Consider the following 16,457-nt stretch of genomic DNA (forward strand, 5'->3'; position numbering starts at 1 on the left):
AATTCAAGACAACTAAGATAAGGAAAGCACGAGCAACGGTGACAAGTGACTCCAAGTGGACACGCTGTGCGTGCAAACTTTGACACACTTCCTCGCTGACAAATTTTAATTTACACCACGTTGTTTACTCCCGACTCATCTGAGTCGTCTGGATATGACTGAAATCACATGACTTGAATCAGGTCTGACTCAATATGTTTGTTTTGAGTCAGATCTGATTCAACTGACTCAAAAATATATGAGCTAATGGTTTGGTCCCATGAGTATTTTGTTACCTGACTCAAACGGGTCCATGTTATGAGTTAGGTCTGAGTCAGAATTTCAGTCAGATCTGACTCAAAATAAAAAACAAACAGTCTGACTGCTGACTCGGCACGAGTCAGGAGTTGACTCACACCCGGACGTTGAGTCAGCGGCAAACAAACAAGGTCTTAGTCGCTTGGGCTTAAGATTGAATCGGGTTTGAATACACCCGTATTTATAAAGAAACTCGTGTCGGACCCTTAACTGGACTACAAGATGTCAAGAACCTCATCCAAGTTAGAATTCAGTGTTGCTTCTTTTTAAGACTCCGAGTCTTAGACGAGAGAGAGGAGGGTCTGTGTTCTCAGAAAAAGAAAAGAGAGCTTGAGAAAAAAAAATGGCTGAAGAAGAAAGTGCAGTGAAAGAACCTCTTGATCTCATCAGACTCAGTCTTGATGAGCGAATATACGTTAAGCTTCGTTCTGACAGAGAACTCAGAGGAAAACTACATGTAAGAGAGACCACTCCAATAATATCTTTCTTTACTGTTTTAGCCATCTTGATGTTCGTTTTTATTGTTGCTGTTCTATATCTGTTTCTAGATTTTCCTTGGTCTTTTACTAGGATTGTACTGTATCTCATCTGGTTTTTAGGGTTTATGAAAGGATGGATTTTGCCTTTTCTGCTCATAATTGGTTTTGATAACCTGGGGTTGTTAAGTATGATGAATGATCTTGATCAATTGGGTTTTTGTTAGTCTTTCTCGTGTTATGAATCAAGTTTCATACCCGGGGTTTCCTGGAAAGCTTCAAGTTTTTTTTTTTTTTTTGGTTTCTAGGGTTTGCGTTCATGAGTCCTTGGTTTTGAAATTTTGAAATATGTCGGGTATGAGATACTTTTAATGTGAAAGTATAGATTTTGTCTTCTGAACCTAATTTGGTGTAGAAGATGAGAAAGCTTGTTGATTAATTTGAGAATTATACTGATTAGCAGTGACTGTGGACATGGTTGAAGTTTTATCGCAGAACTTTGAAAAATTCTTGTTTATCTCTTTACAAGGGTACATGGTTGGAGCTTTTTAACTTTTGTAGAAGGATTTAAATATGGTTGATGCTTGATTACTGATCCCTATCCTAATTTAGTTTTGTGTTTGTCAATTTGTTTGTCAAACTTTTTCATAGAATTCAAATGGAAATCGCAATATTGGTTTATTAGGACTATGTCTAAGTGGGTTTTATATGATTCCCTTCAACCCTAAGCAAGGTAGTTTTGGGGGGTTTGAAAGATTTGTCTGAACAATCCGCCTGGCTTTATAGGTTGAACCCTTGTTTGGCAAAATTTTGAAGTGTGACTAATGGGTATGTGCCACAGAAGTTGAAATGTTATGTTTATTTAGCTTTGATCAGAAGGGGAGAAATGGTGAGAAACACTTTTCATTTACAAAAGCTAAAATGTCGTCAATGAACGATAGTCTTTATAGGAGGAAATGACGATGCAGACTGAGAATTACACATTATAAATGTTAAATCTTGTTATTGGATTTCTTTTGCTAATAGTAAACCTATGGCTTCCTTTTTTCTTTATTGCACATCTGCTAACTGTCTTTCTCTTGATGTCACTGTGTGGGGCACTTTGCATTCCAGGCGTATGACCAGCATTTGAATATGATACTCGGGGATGTTGAAGAAATCATTACTACAGTAGAAATTGATGATGAAACATATGAGGAGATAGTTCGGGTATGCAATAGCTTCTGTTATTTTTTGGTCATTCCTTGAGCTGTTGCATTTTTTATTTGTGATTTTGGAAATTAATCTCTAATTAGGTGGTCATTTGAATAGCCATGCTTCAGCTGTTCAGCATAAAACTATTGAAGTAGGAAAAGATATGGTTCATTTGGAGTTTAGACTTATGGCTTTCCCTGGAACATGCTTTCTCATTTATGACACCCTATCATCTATATAAAAAACTATTGGCTTTAAGATTTTGAGTCTATGTATTACTAATGCAATGGATCACGATTCATGACTAGATGTTTCAAGTTAAATCCTCTTATTTTGCTGTTACTGTGAATCCTGACATTATTCTTCCATCTTCTTAGAAGCTTTACTTGGCTCCAACTATGCATGTGCACCCTTTATATGATGGGTGCCCTCAAGACAATTGAGCATGCGCTTTAGTGTCCAACATGGGGACTTGGGTCTGAAGTGTTAGCCACTGGCACCGAGTTCATTAGCATGAAATGTTTGTACGGTTCATCTCATATGTTTGAATATTTTACCACTTAGATTACATATGTAGAATGCAAATCTATCTGGGTGACCTACATGTTTACATCCCATTAATCTAATTAGATCATACAAAAACTGTATGCAAATAGTGACCTGTAGGTGCATTGACATATATTAAGTGTGTCTGAGATTGTCAATCCCTAGAAAATGGCATTTCTTTGTATGATATTATTGAAGTGTTCACTTTTCACCAGCTTGGCAGTACCACCTGGAATTTTGCTTTCTCTTAAGGTATTTGTGGTTTTGTTGGCAAGTGGGAACCCTGGTTATTGTTTTCCCCTAGAAACAGTATTTTCATACCTCGAACCCTGTACCTTTGGCCCTGTTCTCTGTAATTTGCACCCTGAGTAGCTATGCATACGATCTAACTGAGTCGTTTTTCCGATCAGAAAGTAGTCATCTCCCATGTTCTATGTAGTGAAACGCGGGAAATTTTTGGGCGTTTTTCTCATTAGGCGGAAATCCGCCTAGGCAGCGATTTTCGGCCGATTTTTTAAAACTCGGCTTGGGCCTGGGCACCGGCTTGGTCCAGTGAGTAAGAAACAGCTTGTTTTTTTCATAAAAATAGTCAGAAGAGAGAGAATATTGTAAAGAAATCCTTCACTCCGGTGATAAGACTGAAAATCCTTCAAATCTATTTGGTAATCCTTCAGTCTTGATTCTTTTTCTTCTTTTCTTCTTCTTTTTTTTTTCTTCTCTTCTTGTTTGGTGCGGTGGTTTTGGTAGCGAGAGGAGAAGTATGTTTAAGAGAGAGAGGAGGCGTCAAAAGATAAGGATATACTATGACTCTAGGGTTTAGTTAAAGTAAAAGACGATTACGACCTTATAAAATTGGATATTTACATAAGTAATAAATATCATGTATATATTAGTATATTTTTTATGTGTATTTATATATATCCGCCTACTCCCAGCTAGTCCCCGAGTAATCCCTCTAGGCGCCAGGCCCCACCCAGCCGCCTGACACCCGCCTAACGACTTTCACTACATAGCCCATGTTGTAGCACTTTTCCGTTCTTATGCTCTAGAGAATTCCAAATATTGAACAACATTGTTAACTAACAATAGTTGCAATCTTGTTAAGTAACAATTTTGAGTGCTCTCCGGATGAGAGACTATATTATAGAAAGATGTCCAAAAAGAAGGGTTACATCTGCAAGTATATAGTGTCCCTTTATCTCATAGGAGTATAAAACAATAATTAGATGATTCATATGATTTATAGTTATCTGTAGGATTCTTTTTATCATTCATAGTTTTGCTGAGCTAACATTTTATATATGATTTTCTTATTTCTTGTTTTTGGGGTGCAGACTACCAAGAGGACAGTTCCATTTCTTTTTGTTCGGGGAGATGGTGTGATTTTAGTTTCTCCACCATTAAGGACAGCTTAACGGCCAGGCAATGGAGAAGACAGGGTAAAAGATTTGAAGCAGGAAAGGTTTATGGGGTATTTTAGTCTCTTCCATTTCACTTTGTATGTTCTTCTAACAGAATCGTAGCGGTGCAGTTGAAATTATTAGGCTTTCCTTTTTTTTTTGTTAAAGCTGCAGAGGGTTGTAATTTAGTAATTAGTAAACTTGTGTGTGTGGCTGGTACTATTTTTTATACAGCCGCTCTTAGACTCTTCAATTACTGTTGTAGACAATGAATCTTCATCTTTTTATATATGAGACCTCTGCTGTATTTATTTCCAGTATTCAGTTCACCTGACCAGATGTTTTTTTTCATTCTTGTGCGAGAATGTTCTGTTGGTTATTACTTGTTTTAAGAAACACATCATTCACCGGAAACCCAAAATTTAAGAGGTTGCCAGACATGTGCAGGTTGATAAGTGTTAACACTTTGTTACTTCTGCATGTTTTGAGATTGTAGGCCTTCTGACTTCTGAGTGTTAAGGAGGCTGCTGGCCTGCTGCATCTGTTTTGTACGCCTGGCTCCATGGTTGCCATCCAGACAAGGCAGTAAAGCCAAAATTCACATGCATTTGGAAATATGAGGCAACACAAGCTGTGAGAACGAATTGGGTATTAGTAACAAAAAGGTGGGTGGAATTAAAGTTTTCTAGTGGGAACACCAAAAGAATTAGGGGCGATTTTTTTATTTCCAATCCATATACAATGTTAAGAGATGTCCAAAAGGCTAGTAGAATACGTTAATGCCCTTATACAATTGGAAGCCATTATGTCCGATTGTTAATACTTAATCGGGAGTTAAGTAACTCAAAGATACTACCGATTAATATAAACTTTTGCCAAACACTTATCTGGCTTCTATCACAATCGGAAGGCACATGAACCTCACGAGCCTATCGATTGTTAAAGTATAGAAATAAGAAATCTTAAGAATTTTTCCATGTTGAAATTTGGGGATCCTATATAATCGGACGAAAAAAAAAACTGTCTAAGCTAACAATTAAGATTTTCGAGAAATTTAGATTTTTTAGAATTTTGAATAATTGAAATTTGGGGCTACTTATAATCGGGAGCTAATGAGATGGTATTAGCTACCGATTAATAACCGTTTGACCGATAAAACCAATGTCAACCTAAATTATTTTCATTTCATTTCTTTTCAACTTCAACTCCTCTTCTCCTCTTCCCCTTCGATTGCAGAGATGAAAATTTTCCCCCTCATTCAACTCCGCTTTAATACATCGTTATCGTTAATCGTCGAATCGAATCATCGTCGATTATTCTCTATAAAGATGAAAGAAAAGGAACGTCAGAAAGCTAAAACCAAAAACGTCTATCGCGGTGAGGATCCAAACATTGGATTGCATCCCCGTAATAAAGAGGTTTTAACTCACGAACCCGGAGAACACGAGGAACACGAAGAAGATGCAGCCCCTGATGTAGGTGATTCTGATAGCCAAACTCTCCAGCAACTTCAAATGGCACCGATTAGGTAAGATTCTACCATTTTTTTGGTTTATATTGCTTCAATTCGACGAATCCATGATTATTTTTTCAGGGTTTTCGGTTATTACCCAGATTCGGAAGTTTAGTTATTGTTTTAAACTTCCGATTGTGGTCGAATTCTTCATTTCACAAGAACATTGGTCATATTCGGGTGCTAAAGATTTAGGTTTCCTACCGATTAAAGAAAATTTTTATTACTGAACCCTAAATCGACAATAATCGGAAGTTAAATGTTTTTTTTCCTTCCGAATATACTAGAGAACTACAAGTTATAGGGACGCAATAATCGAATGATATGTTTTGAAATTTGCTTCCGAAGTTTTAAGCTCAACCACTTTAGTATTCTCTGGACACAAAATGATTCATATTCGGTAGGAATTAGTTTTGTATGACATCCGATTGTTGTGTATTCGGTAGGTTAGACTCTCTTTCGACTTTCAATTATGTTTATTCGGAAGATTATGTCGGAATATAGATTCCGATTATAATGTATATTTTAGGTTTTTTTTTTTTTTGGATAAACATATTCGGACACCAAAAACTTTTATTTTGTTTCCGATTATTTATATTTGGCCACTTATGTTGAAGTGATACTTTCGATTATGAATAATCGAAGGCTAATGGTTAACTCAATCAAGTATATTCGGGAATTTGGATTTAGATTAACTTCCGATTGTGTAGTTTGGTAACATATGTTTACGAACCTATTGTACTTTATTTTGTTGTTTAGGGATAGGCGAGGCAAAAAATCCAAAGATGCAATTGTCTCAGACAGTGCAAGGATGGAAAGGCGTAAGAACTTGACAGCTAGTGCAAGAAGAGCTAGGACTGCTAAATCCACTTCAAGTTCTCAAGATGGAACTCAACAAGATGGTCAACCAACTGCTCCACAATCAGAACCAGTTCAAGAAGGTGTTCAACCAAGTGCTCCACAATCACAAGCTAAAATTCTACCTAGTGTTCAACTAGAAGCACCAGAAGATAGAGTACCAGAAGTAGGACAACCTAGCGGTGCGCAAGAAGAAGGTGAAGCCGAAAAGAAAAATCCTCCTCGAAAGAAAGCGAAACACTTTGTCCCACAAGAACTGAAGGTGAAGGATATTACAGAAGGTGTAATCCTTGGGCTGCCAGAGGATGGGGGACAATTGTTATTTGGATACAAAGACTCCTGGGTCAAAGAAATATATGAAACCGAGGTAATAATCATATCCATTTTATTTACGTATTATCTTTTTTTTTTTCGTAATAGTTTTGAGGTTTATAGGTTTAAGTTATTCCTAATTTCTTTTAACTTGTCGTGTGTTTAATAATATCATTCTGATGCGGTTCATATACTCAATCCCACCGCCGCACCAACTAAAATGCTGGATTGGCCTTTATCCGGTGAATGTGAAAGGTTCAAGACAATTATTGCAAATTCGGGGTTGGCTAATGCTGCCGAGAACTCTATGTTGGAACATAACCAGGTGGCTATATCGGCGTTTGTGGAGAGACTTTATCCTGAGACCGACACCGTCCATATGTCGTTTGGGGAGATGGCGATTACCCCAGATGATGTTGTGCAGATTCTTAGACTCCCTGACCATGGCAAAGGTGTCAGGGCTGAGTACGCAAAGCAGTTGGAATGGGACAAACTTTATACTCTAACTAATAAGTGTTTTGGTTGGGATGAAGAAACATCAAAAATTGAGTTCAATAGATGCATGAAGTATAGAACTAGACAGTTCAACATGGGTACTATGATGGATATGTTCAAGGGCACCAAGGAAAAAGAAGAGAAAGGAACTTTAACTGATGAGCAAGTGAACCACGCGGCCACCGCATATCTCCTATGTGTATTGGGATGTGTCATTTTCCTCAATACCAGTGGCAATCGGGACGATGCCAACCTTTTACAACTTCTGGATCCTCTCAATAAAGTGCATGAGTACTCTTGGGGCACGACATGCCATGCGTGGTTGATGGAAGAGTTGAGAAAGGCGTCGAGGCTTGGAATTAGCCAAGTGGCCGGGAACGTGAGTATACTACATGTATTTTTTATTAACTCTACATACTTGGTTATTTTTTTTTATTTTTCTACCATTTAAGAATCAATTTCCTAATACTTGCAAAAATGACAATATAGACATGGATCTACGACCACTTCCCTATCTTGCAATTGGCCACTGAAAACCCCGCGTGGGCGAAAGGTGACCCTAGAGGAAAAAAGTACGTCTTAGATGACAACCACTCAAGGACAAAAGAGCAGCAACTGATTCGTTTGAAGGAGATTTTGGACTCACTGAAATCCCAAAAGGTATGCTTTGATCCATACAAGGAAGACCGAGCTAATGGACATATAGAGGCTCGGTCCGATTTGGCCCTTTATTTTGGATCGTTGTGGCACCCCACAGGATATGTGATGTACAATGCCTCAAGGGTGATGCGACAACACGGTTACGTACAAGGTATACCAAAGGAGGAAATCCATGGAAATTTCTCTTTGGATCCGGAAAAGTGCGAGTCTGCTAAAGATTCTATCACGGTGGTCTACTCGGGTAAACCAACCGTTAAAACCCATTGGGATAGAAGGGTGTATTACTTGATCAGCGGTGGAAGACCAGTCAACCAAGGTTTTAAAAATGCTCCCAACTATATGGATTGGTACCGGAATGTTTCTCATCCTCGTGTAATCCTTAATCTCAAAGAAAAGCCCACATCCCCGTACAAAAGTATCTTCAAAGACAAACCTATGGGTTTTGATAGATTCATACGTATTTTTTTCTTATTTTAGTTTAATATTATGTCTCAAAATATGAGTAATAACCGTTTGATGTTATGCTATGTATAAAAACAGCGGGAGAGGTTGAAGATTTTGTCCAAATGGTGCACTAGTTGCATAAAGTCCGGAGAGCTTGTGCCAATCGAGAAGATAAAAAAGCACCAAGAGTTGATTGATAACATTGACAATGAAGAGTATGCATCTCAGTTCGGGGAAAAAGGCAAGAAACCCGCAAATAAGGTGAACAAAAGATCTCGGGCCTCATCGAGCACTCAAGGTGAAGTCCCAAATGATGAAACCAATGATGATGGTGTTCCAAGTCGTCGAGGTAGTAAAGGTCGCAAAGTCAAAGCAAATAGGAACCACTAAACTCCCGGTGTTTTGTTAACTTTATGGATTTCAAAGTTTATGTCGGATTATGTCGTTTTCAATGTTTGTGACGGATTATATCGTTTTTAAGGTTTGAGTCGGATTATAAGTTAGAAAATTATGTTTATGGTTTGTGAATGGTCAGTTGTATGGATTATGAATGATTTTATTGCTACCTTTATGCATTTAACGATGAGTCGCAAGCAAATCACATGCAAAGATATGAAACTGTTGAATTTTGATGCACAATCGGAAGATTAATTTATATACGTACCTCCCGATTCTGGGGATTTTGAAAAATAAATTCAGATTCGGAAAGTAAGTTCACTCCTTAAACTTCCGATTATAATGATTGATAGTTTTGTAATATAATTGTCTACCGATTATTCTATGTGAAGAAAACTTTGTTTCCTGCATCCAAACAACAACATATTCGGAGAGTAAGTTCACTCCTTTAACTTCCGATTATAATAATCGAACTATTGTAATATAGTTGTCTACCGACTATTCTACGTGAAGAAAACTTTGTTTCCTGTATCGAAACAACACCATAATCGGACATTAAGTTCACTCCAGTAGCTTCCGATTACTGTAATTGCAAGGTTTATTTTATATTGTGCTTCCGATTATTGTATGTGAAGAAAACTTTGTTTTCTGTATCCAAACAACACCATAATCGGAAAGTAAGTTCACTCCATTAGCTTACGATTACTATAATCGTTAGGTTTATTTTATATTGTGCTTACGATTATTGTATGTGAAGAAAACTTTATTTTCTGTATCCAAACAACACCATAATCGGAAAGTAAATTCACTCATAAATTTTTTGATTATGATAAACAGAAGCTTGTGTAACCAAATAAACGACCAATTACCCATAATTGGTAAAGCTTTTAAATTAATCTACTTCCATTACATAAAGTTTAAAAGACCTTAACGTTACAATCATGTTAAAAGCACCTAAATCCATACTCTTACAATCACTTAAAAGTATTAAGAAAGATCATAACTTCCAGTGACCATAGAAATTGTCCCTTTTGATTTTGTAACATCCTTCATGTTCAAATCGTTTCCCGTAAAGGTCCACATACCGGCGATCAGCAAGATTTCTATGAAATTACAAATGAGTAACAAGTTAGTACTAACTAATGTTTATGTGAGCCGGATTTACGAAGATACTTACTCGTTTTTCATACCCCCAAGGAAAAGCGTTCATAACAAATCGTTCCTCATCTTCAAGTTTGTCAATCTCATTATCGAGCGCATTCTTTCTCATCTTAATGTCATTGGATGATCTTCAAATTCGATTACCATCTAACACCTCAAATACCATTAAGATACGGTTCCATAAATGCTCTTCGGATTCTGATTTGTGGAGCTTGTGAACACGCGATCATGAGTAGTTACCACAACGTACGCTCTATAAATATGACAATCTTCTTCTTCGGCAAAAGCAATATCCATGTTTTTGTTTTCAAAATTAGAAATGAAGAGAGGAAAGAGTTTGGTGCAAATGGGTTGATAGATATGAGTTTCTTTATATAGGTTTAGGGAGCAACGACTCTTTTTCTTTTTCCAAAAAACTGCAACGGCTATTTCATAAATTTGGTTTGAACTCTAACGGCTATTTTAACGATAATCGGTAGGTATGCAAGTTAGCATATCTACCGATTAAAGTAGATTTCAAAATTTTAATCTGGGGCAACTTATAATCGGGAGGTATTGTAACCTGTTTGGTTTCCGATTATGAGTACATCCAATACACGAACCAAATGGTTATGTTTGGCTCTGTACCCTGCAAACCTATGGAATTTGGCAAAGGTTCAATTTAGGGCTACTTATAATCGGTAGATTTACAAGTTATATTATCTACCGATTATGGTAGATTTCAAAATTCATTACATGAAGGATTCTAGGAAAAACTCATTTTGGGCAACTTATAATCGGGAGGTATTGTAACCTGTTTGGTTTACGATTATGGCTACATCCAAAACACGAACCAAACGGTTATGATCGGCTCTGTACCCTCCAAACCTACGGAATTTGGCAAAGGTTCAATTTTAGGCTTCTTATAACGGTAGGTTTATAATTAATAATTTCTTCTGATTATGGTACATTTCAAAATTCATTACATGAAGGGTTTTAGAAAAAACTCATTTTGGGGCGACTTATAATCGGGAGGTATTGTAACCTGTTTGGTTTCCGATTATGAGTACATCCAAAACACGAACCAAATGGTTATGGTTGGCTCTGTACCCTCCAAACCTATGTAATTTGGCAAAGGTTCGATTTAGGGCTTCTTATAATCGGTAGGTTTATAATTAATAATCTTCCGATTATGGTAATACAAGAAGGATTTTAGAGAAAACTCACTTCGGAGCAATCCATAATCGGAAGGTTTTGTAACTACTTAATCTATATTTACTACCAATTATAATATGACATATTAGCCGAAATATACACACATTAATCGGTAACCAACATGGTCTATATTTACTATCGATTGTTAAGTTTCATACCGATTGTTATGTTTGCTACCGATTATAAAAGAGCATTTTATCCATTTCGAAAAATCGGAGATAAGGGTTAGCTTAGATTTACGCTTGGGTGACCTTTTTTACCCTTTTGTGTCTCCCCTAATTCTTTTGAGGTCGCCCCTAAAAATGCCAGGAAGAAAAAGTGGCACACAAAAGCAAAATCACTACATGTTATTTTGAGAGCAAAAGAAAATGTTTGGATTATGCTTCCAGATAAAACTATTAACGGTTTTTATCTATGTTGAGATTTTTTATTTTGTTGGATCGTTATTGTATTTTTACAATGTGCTTCATTGTGGTTTTTTGATCTCATTGTAATTTGTAACTTAGGGTTACGGTTCTCTGTTTCTCTTAATGAAAAAAAATAGGAAAAAAAAAGAAGAAACAACATGAAAATTCAGCTGATTTCAGGCCATCAGAATCCATAGAACGGTTGAGGATAAACTGACGAATCATGCGACATATAGAAGTCAACTATAAATATTTTAACCACATATGAGACCATATAATCTCGTTTTTTAGTTTTGAAACACTCTATAGTCATAGACAGTTTGTACTTTCTGCTTGAAAATTTTCCAACTTAAACAAAAAATATTCTGCGACTGATTCCTTTGATTTGGGAGCTGATGCCATCAACTGGGGGACGCGGCACGACTGGTTGCCTAAAGTAGATGCTACAGTAAAACCTCTATAAATAGTCAAAGGTATAGAGCCATAGAGGCGAGCTGCGGCTTCTGTGGGAACAAATTGGGTGTTAATAAGAAAAGGACGTAGGTGGAATTAAAATTTATAGCACTAGAAAAGTAAGAATATAAGAGCGATACAATTCTGACCTTGAAGTTCCTCCCTACTTTTTTTGCTTCTTCGCTTCTAGGTTACCGAAAAACCGAACGACACCAAGAAGAGAGAGAGAGATGGGCGTGACGAAGGAAGTGGTTGAAGCTACTTTGAAATCCAAGATGAATCCTACTTATCTTGTAAGTTTGTGTTCCCTTATACTTCCGATTACCCTTCTTGAATCCCTAATAACAATATATGATTATTTGCTTAATTCTGTAAGTGTTTTTTCTTCTTTTTCTAGAATCTTAAGTTAGGGCATATAATGATCCTTCTGCTTAATCTTAGCAAAAAAGTGCTAAATAGGAGTACTAAAGAACCGACCTTATAATTTCCAGATGAAATTGATAGTTTGATAACTGTTACTAGTGCGTTAGATAATAAACCGATCTAACTGTTTTCAACATCAGATTGGACTTATGGAGTTATATGCAGACTTAGTGGAGTAGACAATAGAATTCTAATAGCTTAATCCGTGTGTTTAAAACCAAAGACTCTTACCAATAGTTTAGGTACGTGAGAATCATACCATATTACTATATTAGGTCTTAGGGAAGTGTTTTAGGATTTTAAGAAGTACTGGCCCATCCTGCACCTCTCACTGAACACATCAATTGCTTCGCCTCATTGAGTATTTTGTTTCGCTTGCTTCTTTTTTTTTATCTCTTGGGAGCAACCCTAGCATATCTTGGAATAAACCTTCTGGCTTAGCTCATTTGCCTTCAAAGCATAGCTGACTTACCTTGGAATTTTTAGTTGTTAAACTTGTTCGTGACTGTTGAAAAAGGAAGAAACTGTCAGCTTTGATTGCTGATGAGAACTGCAACTAAGATGAGCATGTTGAGGAGGCTCAACTCAAGTACATTATGTTAACTCCATTCAGTTGTGCAATGCAATTGCACAAAGGACTGCATTATTTGATGAGTGCGCTCGTATTTGTTCTTTGTTTCAACCTCAAACGTATTTTTTTTCTTTTCATATTTTTGGTACCCAAAATCACTGATTGGTAGTTTGTAAGATGGTAGCAAAATGTCCTTTTGATGTCTAATTTGCATACTGAATCTCTATTTTAGGAACAACATTCTCAAGATTAAATGTCTTCATTCTTCTATTGTTTCTCAAGTTGCTAACTGATTTTCCATTTTATGTCTTTCAGGAAGTAGTAGATACGTCCGGAGGGTAAGTTCTTATTCTCAAAACCAAATTGTTGTTGACTATTTTTTTCTTCTGAAATCTCTCACTTGGCTTAAAATAACAAAAAAAGAAAAAAAATGGTGTTATCAGGTGCGGGGCGAGTTTTGTGGTTGAGATTGTGTCAGAACAATTTGAAGGAAAAAGGTTGCTTGAGAGGCACCGAATGGTGAACACTGCACTGGCAGAGGAAATGAAAGAAATTCACGCACTTTCCATAAAGAAAGCTTTGACCCCAGCTCAGTGGGACCAACAAAAGGAGTCGAACGCTACCGTATCCGCTACCTAGTGAAAGACGTCAAAGACAGATGGCATCCGTAACTGTAAGTATGCTAGGTTTGGCAGCTAATGAAAATACTTAGACATGATGGGGAAGTGTTTAAAAACCATGGTTATTTGTTGAATACTTTCATGTATAACAGCATGGCACTGACACATGATTACTATCCATGAGAATATATTTGTGGCTTGGTGGAATTCTCTGTTGAATTTGTTCTATGCCTTTCTACATTCGTCTATCCCTTTCTACATTCTGCAATTTGTTCTATATGCTTGATGGATCCCAACTCCAAAGTGTTGAGCAGTTGGGAGCTTTTCTAAGAAAAAAAAAGTGACTACTCTCCGGGAGCTGCAGGTAAAATTTAGTAGTTCTTCAGATGTCAAATTCGTCACCAAGGTTTAGATTTAAATCCACGTCCACAAACTTGATGGTGCTGCCAGATGTATACCAGAAAACTCCATAAAAAAGGAACCCACTCTAGAGTTCGTTAAATGTGATGGCTGACAAATTTTTCAGCCGACGACAGCCTACTCCACCCCACGGCTCCCTTATATCTAAAGGTCATAGCTTCATAGATTTTGGTCCTGGATCCACTTACAAATCCAAAATGCTCCAAACGCCGAATTTCTTAACCACAAGTCGAATTCCTGTATTCATTCCGGAGTATGTTAATACAATGTGCGCCAAATGACAGTGATAATGTTGCCCACGCTTTTCAAACAATATTGCAGTTGGCTAGTTATGACTGTGTGACTCACATAAAAACAACAGATAATGTAAATAATATAAAAAAGTGCCGCAAAGAGCCAAGCAGGAGACAACATCAAAATTCACAACCATCCACAGTATCATTAAAAAATAAATGCACATCTGATGCCTTTCTTAAAATTTTTAAGCCAGAGTTGGTATTACTGTAGTTTCCGTTTCAAAAAAAAAAAAAAGTAAGAATTTTCTCCAACCGAGCTGGTAGTTATGGCAACTCATGACCTTTTCAATCCACCAGTTCATGCTTTTCATTTAGTTCCTTCTGAACTCAACAAGATTACAAAAAAGATAAACAGTCAAAGGTCATTGCCAGCCGCCCATTTGAGGATCAAATTTTGTGGGATCGGGTATTATCCATCTGGTCTCAAATCCATTTACACCATTAAAGCTTCTGAAGATATCTCTGCAGGTTCTGTTAGTAATGTGAAGGAAGATAAATCAGCTGCCCAGATTAAAACTAGCCTTTTCCAGGCTTTACAAGGTAAGACCAATGTTGATTCTTAAAATTTCTTTTTCTCTACCTCTCTGTCCTTCTTAACTATGAACATTTGTGAAGGGCTTAACAGAGGCATATTTGGAGCCACATCTGCCAAAAAATCTGAGATTGAAAGTTTAGTCAAGGAATTAGAGTCTCAAAATCCAACTCCTGATCCTACACAAAGTTTGGATAAGGTAAACTAATGGTGTTCATTATTACTATATCGACTTATTTGTAGAAATTGATTTTGTGGTTAATGTTTTCTGCAAATTTTGAAGGTGAATGGAAGCTGGAAGCTTATCTATAGCACTATTTCAGTTCTCGGCTCAAAGAGAACGAAGCTTGGATTGCGGGATTTCATTACTTTGGGAGATTTCTTACAAATCATCAATGTCTCCGAGGTATGATTTCTTGCGGGATTTCATTACTTTGGGTCTTACTTTCATATAGTGTTGTAAGAGTGTAATGCAGTAGACGATATTTTTCTAGTAATTTTCTCATGGTTTGTATTAACCATCATTTTTCAAATTTACCTGTGATGGAAAATGCAGGCAAAAGCGGTTAATGTAATCAAGTTCAGTGCAAGGGGATTCGGAATGTTAAATGGACAGTTAACCATTGAAGCCTCTTTCAAGATTGCATCAAAATCAGTTTCGTGATCAGTGCTTCCCTAAAAAGCCTTAATGAAGTTTAATCCACTCTTATATGTATGCATATACCTTTGTTTACACTTATCTTTTTGAATTTGTGCAGAGAGTTGATATTAAATATGAGAGTTCAGCAATCACTCCAGATCAGGTTTGTAAAATTATACCATAGTAAAGCAAAAGCATTAGAAGGGTTCTCTATTTCGAACTGTTTTGGGTTACTTACTAACCATCTAAAGGGTTCTTAAGTAGATTGCTTGACTGTTGTCTACATTTGGGACCTATCAGTTGATGAATTTGTTCCAAAAGAACTACGACCTGCTGCTCAGCATTTTCAATCCAGAGGGATGGCTTGACATATCGTATCCTTTTACCACTATTGTTTTTAATGCATATGCCTCAGTTATACAAAGAAGAGCTCAAAGTTTTGTTCTTTAATTCATGATCCGTAGATATGTTGACGAGACAATGAGGATTGGAAGGGATGATAAAGGCAACATTTTCATATTAGAAAGACCATCAACACAATGAATAGATTCAGTAACTTAGCATTAGGCATTTACAGTAGCAAATAGGAGGAGGACAAAATTGAATGCAGTTCATTCTTACAATATTTCACAAGTGGATCACTTTTATTTGTTGTAATAATTCTCAATTTGCTTAAATGTATCATAGGCTGTCTCATTGAGTCACCATATTTATACGACCGTACCACATAACCATTCTTCTGATACTGATTTGAATACAAGTAGAAATTTAATGGTACTGATAGCTGTGTCAGAATTTCTGTCAAGAATTACATCGCTATAATTTATGCTAATGAATGACCATTTGTACTCTTCTCTCTTGGCTTTGTTAAAAGAATGCAGTTTTTGTATGAAAATTCGAGCTCAGCTCTGTGTCTTCAGAAAACAAGGTAACCGTATGCAGTGAAATCGGGCATTTCTTTGATCGAAACCCTCTTCTAGTTCAAATAAGAAAACTGTGTACTGTGAAGAGTTCAAACTTAGAAGATACAACAGTGTAGTGCGTGTGCCAACAATTTCCTTCAGATCATGAATTTTCTTTTCACCCAAAACTGGCTGCGAATTCGAAGAACAGCTAGCGGAATCGATAGGAAAATGGAAGAACCTACCT

General features: G+C 36.8%; 3 protein-coding genes across 4 annotated transcripts; all 3 read left to right on the forward strand.

Annotated features, from left to right (window-relative positions):
- Positions 1–548: 548 nt before the first annotated feature.
- LOC113289767 (sm-like protein LSM3B) lies at positions 549–4,239 on the forward strand. Its single transcript, XM_026539141.1, has 3 exons — positions 549–754; positions 1,887–1,982; positions 3,848–4,239. Exons 1-3 carry the CDS (start codon positions 641–643, stop codon positions 3,926–3,928), a joined length of 291 nt encoding a protein of 96 aa, XP_026394926.1. The 5' UTR covers positions 549–640; the 3' UTR covers positions 3,929–4,239.
- A 7,639-nt stretch (positions 4,240–11,878) lies between these two features.
- On the forward strand, positions 11,879–13,660 carry LOC113289768 (protein BOLA2-like). Its single transcript, XM_026539142.1, has 3 exons — positions 11,879–12,099; positions 13,116–13,138; positions 13,244–13,660. Exons 1-3 carry the CDS (start codon positions 12,037–12,039, stop codon positions 13,437–13,439), a joined length of 282 nt encoding a protein of 93 aa, XP_026394927.1. The 5' UTR covers positions 11,879–12,036; the 3' UTR covers positions 13,440–13,660.
- A 639-nt stretch (positions 13,661–14,299) lies between these two features.
- Positions 14,300–16,081, forward strand: LOC113289770 (probable plastid-lipid-associated protein 7, chloroplastic). 2 transcript variants are annotated; one of them, XR_003331103.1, is made up of 7 exons: positions 14,300–14,676; positions 14,752–14,867; positions 14,952–15,074; positions 15,225–15,323; positions 15,427–15,471; positions 15,573–15,682; positions 15,773–15,848. XR_003331103.1 is itself a non-coding variant. In XM_026539143.1 (7 exons), the coding sequence occupies exons 1-7, from the start codon at positions 14,403–14,405 to the stop codon at positions 15,849–15,851; spliced, it is 810 nt and encodes a 269-aa protein (XP_026394928.1). In that variant the 5' UTR covers positions 14,305–14,402; the 3' UTR covers positions 15,852–16,081. The 2 variants fall into 2 exon arrangements, 1 of the variants encoding a protein (XP_026394928.1); XM_026539143.1 differs by having other exon boundaries at positions 14,305–14,676; positions 15,609–15,682; positions 15,773–16,081.
- Positions 16,082–16,457: the final 376 nt, after the last annotated feature.

This window comes from Papaver somniferum, chromosome 6 (genome assembly GCF_003573695.1).
Source record: "Papaver somniferum cultivar HN1 chromosome 6, ASM357369v1, whole genome shotgun sequence".
Lineage (NCBI taxonomy): Eukaryota > Viridiplantae > Streptophyta > Magnoliopsida > Ranunculales > Papaveraceae > Papaver > Papaver somniferum.